The 6,521-nt window shown below is 42.0% G+C and overlaps 1 protein-coding gene across 2 annotated transcripts; it reads left to right on the forward strand.

The window, feature by feature from the left end:
- The first annotated feature begins 1,044 nt into the window (after nt 1-1,044).
- Nucleotides 1,045-5,063, forward strand: gpr17 (G protein-coupled receptor 17). 2 transcript variants are annotated; one of them, XM_042417064.1, is made up of 2 exons: nt 1,045-1,165; nt 3,629-5,063. In XM_042417064.1, exon 2 carries the CDS (start codon nt 3,637-3,639, stop codon nt 4,654-4,656), a length of 1,020 nt encoding a protein of 339 aa, XP_042272998.1. In that variant the 5' UTR covers nt 1,045-1,165; nt 3,629-3,636; the 3' UTR covers nt 4,657-5,063. The 2 variants fall into 2 exon arrangements, with proteins under 2 accessions (XP_042272998.1, XP_042272999.1); XM_042417065.1 differs by lacking the exon at nt 1,045-1,165 and adding an exon at nt 2,265-2,346.
- The last annotated feature ends 1,458 nt before the right edge of the window (nt 5,064-6,521 follow it).

The following is a 6,521-nucleotide window of genomic DNA, read 5'->3' on the forward strand; positions in this document are numbered from 1 at the left end:
AGCATTTTATTTTCAATCAAAAACTCTTTCAGTAGCAGGGAAAAACACTTTTTTGAGAGAAGTAAGAAGAATGATATATTTATGATACTAAGCAGTTACACAAAGCAATGTTTTTGCTTCAGGGTTACGAGACACACAACAGACAGACTGGAGAAGCCGAACAAAAGCGGGACCGTCCCAATTAGCAGTTGGCAGTAGATTAACAGGGTAGTAATGTCAAAGCTTCTCCACAGCTCCGCACAGATAGTGGCCTCATTCAAGTCTACAGAATACCATTTGCATATCGATGATACAGAGAGGAGAAAGGGCCAATGTGTCTGACGCACAGCTGTGATCTCCATGTATGAATGAAATATTATCCCTTCTCAACCAGTGTGTCTTTTCTCCACATCTGTCCGATGGCTATGTGACTGATTATTTTGGGCATTCCAATTCAGGATGCCCCCAGGAGGCAAAAGACCAACAAGGGCCTCTGTTTCCTCCAAGCGTCCCCCCTCCCTGCTCTTGTTTTTCACTTGCTCTCCTATAGAGCTTGGGGCCCTCTTTAGAACTTAACAGACTATCTATAAAAGAAACATGTCTGAGACTTTAGTCATAAACTTCTAAATTAACAACAGTCCATCTTCTATCTATCAGTGGGAGGGTGGGAGTTCATGGTATAGGCACTTGGTGCACCACTAGGTCTCGTTTCCATGGAGTCATACCCAACGACTCATTGCGACTTAGGCATGCCATTCTTCTCCCCGCTGCTAAAATGTGCTGCTTATTCTGAGTCAAGCTATTGTGGAGTGCACAAGTGGCTCTCTGAGGAGAGGGGATGGAAAAAGAAAGGGTGGGGTCAAGGTTCAAACGAAAGGCTCCCATCGGGACTCCTTTTCTGTTATCAAATTTGTTGAGACACAAAAAGAGCTACAGTCTCATTCCCAAGAACATCTTGAGGGAGAGAAAGGAGGGTTATAGGACAGCATTCTTTGTGTTGGGGCTCCAGTTCTTCCACGGCTCGACAGTTGAACTCCCAGTCTTCACTTTGCTCCACGAGCAACTGCTGTGCTACTCTCTGCTCCTACGCTGACTGTCGTCCACGCTGTGTCAACAGCTGAATTGTTTCTTAAGCAGCCAAACTTTTCCTCAAGTTGTGCACTCTCTGCAGACATCACAAGCTCTGGTAAGTCTTTGTTTGTTTGTTTTTATCTCAGAGTTTTATAAAGCAATAGATATGTACTTAATCATTTTTAAAATTAACTTTATTAAAGCTCTGGTTCCATATGAGTGATTCCTTCTACTGTTTTCAATGGATTACACTGAGTTTAATGGCACAGAATTGAACAAATGGTTGCAGTAGAACAATATATCTTTGATAGAAATTTACTGCACAATACCGATTTCTTACTTATTTAATACTTATTTTTCCATTAAATAATTTTGGATGAATGTCAGATGAACTCATATTTTATCCAATTACTAAATCTACACAGGCTTTTACTGTGACAAGTTTTAACATTGCAGGATTGCCCACATCCCACCTGTCACAGTTTGAACAGTTTGGACTAGTCTCTGACAGGACCAAAGCCAGGATGCTCAGTATCGTTTTTGTCAGTGCTGGCACTCTTCACATGGGAACGCCTGCACAGATCTGTTTACCAAGATCATTGTGACCAAGGCATATTTTAGGATTGTCTCTATTTAGGATTATCCCTCTGGGATCCGTATTTATTGAAGCTTTTCCATTCATCTGTGCAGCTCCTGGTTTGTTATCCCTTCAGGCACTGCGACCTTTTCTTTGTGCCCCTGAATGCTGGGAGTCTGAGCTGTGGCTGAGAAATGTCCTTCGTTGCAAGTCTCACAGCTCCAGTACACACACACACACACACTGAAAAGAGCCAAGCTGCTACATCTGGCTGGCTCCTTATGGACCAAAAGTCTGGGCATCGTGCTGCTGGAGCGGAGATTTAGCTCAGTCCAATAAAGAGAGACAATCCCTTTTTCCCGCTTTGTAAAGCAGTTTGCAATGGTGCAGCATTAATTAATCCCATTTTACTGTTTGTTGAGCTTGGTATATCTGATAACCTCCCCTAACACTCCCTTGAGCATCTGTGAGATGACAAGTTCATCCCTGCACATGCTTCAATATTGTTCTTGGATCCTCCACAAATACCAAAGTTAACATTAAGGAGAGGCCATATCTGCAATTAATTCATTTCAGACTGATGTTCACGCCCCGGTAATGTTTGTATAGATGTTATACTAAAGCAGAAAAAGAGTAGATAAAAACAGAATGAGAGGAGTGGACCGTGGAAGCTTGCCAGAGTTGCTGGAGGGACACAGGAGTGGGTGGTTATTTTTTAGGTGTGTCTAAATAGTTCTCATACTTTTTTCATACTTAAACTTTAAACTACAACCTGTTTCTGAGGAAGTGATACCCTCAAAATATAATCAGAAATTTGCATTTAAAAATAGAATTTTTTTGAAAGTCTTTTTACCTGGGCATGACCACAGCTATTTTTTATGTCTCATGTATGTACCTGTAACCAGCCTTTAAAGGAAATTGTTCAACAGTTTGAGAAATTTTGTTATTAGCTTCCTTTTCAAGATGTAGAGGATTGATACTGCTACTAGCCAGCAGCCGGTTAGCTTAGCTTAGCACAACAACTGGATATGGAGAAATCCACATATTTTGACACCTTAACCTCCTATAACAGTTTATTATTTTTATACTTAAGTTTTTTAAAAGAGTTACTAGACATAACATGTTAAGCTTTAGAGGTGCTGGTAGGCAAGTTTGTTACATTTGGACAGAGCCAGGCTAGCTGTTTCACCCATAGACTGTATATAAAGATTTGCATACAAGATATTTATATGCAGTCTATGGTTTCACCCTGCTTCCAGTCTTTAGGCTAAGCTAACTCTGCTGGTTTCATAATGAACAAAAAGTGGTCTCAATCTTTTATCTAACTCCTAAGAAAGCAAAACAGCGTATTTCCTCAAAATGTCAAACTAGTCCTTTAAAACCTCAGCACTCCACAGTTGAATAGCTAATGTTCCAGTCTAGTACCTCTGCCTGTATGCTCCTGAGAGTTCGCCAATAAGTCTAGATGAAAGAGTTCTTGCCGAAAAATCAGACTGTGAGGCCAGATAAGCTGTTTAGACGTTAGAGTGAATATCTAATGGCTGACTCTGACTTCCTGGACTTGGAGGAAGCTTAATACTTGAAGTAGTCAGAATGAAGTAATTATCCAAACCTGAGGGCATGTGTGTATTAGCCGGGGACACTGACATCTATTGTTACCTTGTGAGACTGGCACAGTGACAAACACTCTCCCTGCCTATTGTCAGTGTGTGTAAAGTCATGTGAACAGGGGTTGGCTTGGTATGGTTTCCTGTCACTGGGGTGGTTTGCTGTCTGAATACTAACAATGAGCTATTTTAGAAATCAAAAGCACTTGTTTAGAAAAGTCATGACTCAAATGCATATTACAGATCAGACCTGAAATTTCTTTCTATCTGTCCTGAAAACTTAAACATGTTTATTAAACATAAAAAAAAATCATCTTTGAGAGAAGAAAAGCTTCTAATTATACATGAAAATTTCATTTAAAGCAAATTTTATAACTGGTTTTTATCTCCTCAGCCACCAATATGGAGTCTGCTAAAACAGAGCTGCCCTCCCTGCTGTCCAATCAGTCATTGCAGAGCTGTGTGGCAGTGGAGACGACCACCGAGAACATGCTCTTCGGATGCTTCTACATCCTGGTTTTCTTTCTGGCGCTGAACGGTAACAGCCTGGCTCTCTGGATCTTCTCTCACCAGCGTGGCGCTTCCTCTCCAGCTAACGTCTTCTTGATTCATCTGGCTGTGGCAGACTTGTCATACGTGATCATCCTCCCGCTGAGGGCCACATACCACCTCACTGGAGGCCACTGGCCCTTTGGGGAGGTGCCCTGCAGATTGGCAGGCTTTTTGTTTTATGTCAACATGTATGCCAGCCTGTACTTTCTGGCCTGTGTGGCAGGGGACCGTTACCTGGCTGTGGTTCATGCTGTGAGGTCGCTGAAGGTTCGCCGTGCTCGTTATGCTCACATCATCAGCTTCTCTCTTTGGGCCCTGGTTACCATCTCCATGGCGCCACTACTAGTCACCCACCAGACTGCAGAAGTGGACGGCATGACAGTGTGTTTGCAGCTGTACAGAGAGAAAGCCTCACGCAATGCACTGATCTCACTTGCCGTGGCCTTCACCCCACCTTTCCTGGCCACCCTGTCCTGTTACCTGCTCATCATTCACAGCCTGCATGGGGGCTCCAGGTTAGAGCCAGCCCTCAAGCTGAGAGCCCTGCGCACCATTGGTCTGGTCATGCTTATCTATGTAGTGTGTTTCCTGCCTTATCATGTGAGCAGGGCCACCTTCATCCTGGGCTACAACCACCCTGACATCTCCTGCCAGACACGCAGAGGCCTGAGCTTGGCTAACCGCCTCACCTCCTCCCTCACATGCCTGAACGGTGCCATGGACCCGCTGATCTACCTGTTTGGGGCGGAAAAGTTCCGTGGCACACTGATGCGATTGTTTTGCAAAGATAAGGCAGTGGCGTCAGGGGCCACCAGTGCAGAGTTAAAGGGAACACACGAGAGCTCTGTCAGTGCCAAGTCTGAGTTTTGAGGAAGAGAATTTTGAACTCAATCTGGAACGCTGTGTGAACTACATATTTTCCCAACACAACCAAAACTGTTCCTCCTATTGACTGATTGTTATCTTTGTCAAACTGAGGGCTCTCATTAATTGGGCTCATTTCACGATGTGGTCAATGTGCCATAATGCCAATGTTACACTTAGCCTGACTTTGAGGCCACCCTATGCACTAATCAGTCAACCCTGACAGACTCTGAAATTTCCCCTTTATGATCACTATAAGTGCCTGAGTACAGGAAGGGTGTAACAACTCTAATTTGCATATAAAGAAAGTGACAGTGCTTTGTAAGGCTCATTTTTGCAGATATTGTGTTACTGGATATGACTAAAGGATATTTTTCTTACTGTCAACAACTCTCATATGCAGAGCCAAACCAACAATGAACTGATCCTACTTACAAGTATTGTGTGTATATCCAAAGTCTGATATATCATATTTCTCTGTGCTGTAGCTCCATTGTTGTCCAAAAACTATTAAAAATACATCAGTGAGCCACACCACTGCAATGAGTGACATGTTCCTTTGCCCCGAAGGCAATGGCTTCTGACTTTTTGCTACATTGTAAATTTCTCAAAGAACTTTAGTTAAAAGTCAAGAGATTGTGATATGTACTGCAACAAGCTAGTGAAGCTCTGTGCAGTGAAGCATGCACAGGAACAACGTGCTGTAGAAGGAACTACCCTCTGGAGACTGAAAACGTGATCACTGTTATTAGTCCTTGGAGCTGTTTCTAAACAAACTATGGTACGATATATCAGGCTTTGTATGTGTAACGGGTGACACACAATACTTGTAAGTAGGATGAGTTATTTGTTAGTTTGGCTCTCCACATGACATTTGTTGACAATAAGAAAAATAAAGAAAATCGCCAGCAATATCCTTTAAGTCTGACTCGCATATTTCATATGTAGATCAATGAATCTGAGAGTTTATTATTATTATTATTTGCTCTCTGACACTATCATGCCATCTTAAGACAAACAAATATTGACGTGTGTTCATACTTTCAGGAAAATGTCTTCTCACCAACTTCTTCCATGTTTTGTTTTTGTTGTTGTTTTTATGCTTTTGAAATTTCACTGACCTTGCCGTTCGAACATCACAACTCAGGCATTGTGGGTTATTCCCATGAGGAAAGTCGACAGAGTCGACGACTCACAGACAATGGGCTCAAAAAGTCACAGAGCCAATTTACAGTGATAAAAAAACCCTTAGCCCTCGTAGACTTAGCGAGGTGTGTCAGTCTGGTAGTCAGTAAGGGCAGACATTTGAAACAGTCGCATAAATGCATTTTCGACTGATTGTACTTGCCCTTGCTGCCATTTGTGGTTTCAACCACCAACAGTAATGTGCTGTAAGCATGTAAGCATTACCCAAAGTCGCATGAGCTCCATGCAGCTGCCTGTGACTTTGGATAATGTCACTGTTCATAAAAGCTTCATGTTGGAAGATGATTTTTGTGTCAAACACCAGAGACTGACCAAATATGTACATAGTCAGCATTTAAGGTGTATTTCCTGTTACTGTTCTGTATCTTATGCCAAATTTGATAAGTAATAATTAGTTAGCTTTTGATGTAATTTTTCATTTGAAGTGTTTTTAGCTATGCTAGCGGCGTGGTCTATCCACCACTTTGGTCAAAACTGAAATATCTCAACAACCACTGGATGGCTTACCCCGAAATTACAGAGAATGATTCCCAAGTACTTTGACTTTTCTTTTTTACCAGCAGGTAAACATTTCAATTTGTCAATACTTTATGCAAAAATGTGTTTTTGCATAAAGTATTGCATAAAGTTTTTTTTAATTAGCAAATGTTAACATGCTAACACAT

Source organism: Thunnus maccoyii, chromosome 7 (genome assembly GCF_910596095.1).
Source record: "Thunnus maccoyii chromosome 7, fThuMac1.1, whole genome shotgun sequence".
In the NCBI taxonomy this organism is placed as follows: Eukaryota; Metazoa; Chordata; class Actinopteri; order Scombriformes; family Scombridae; genus Thunnus; species Thunnus maccoyii.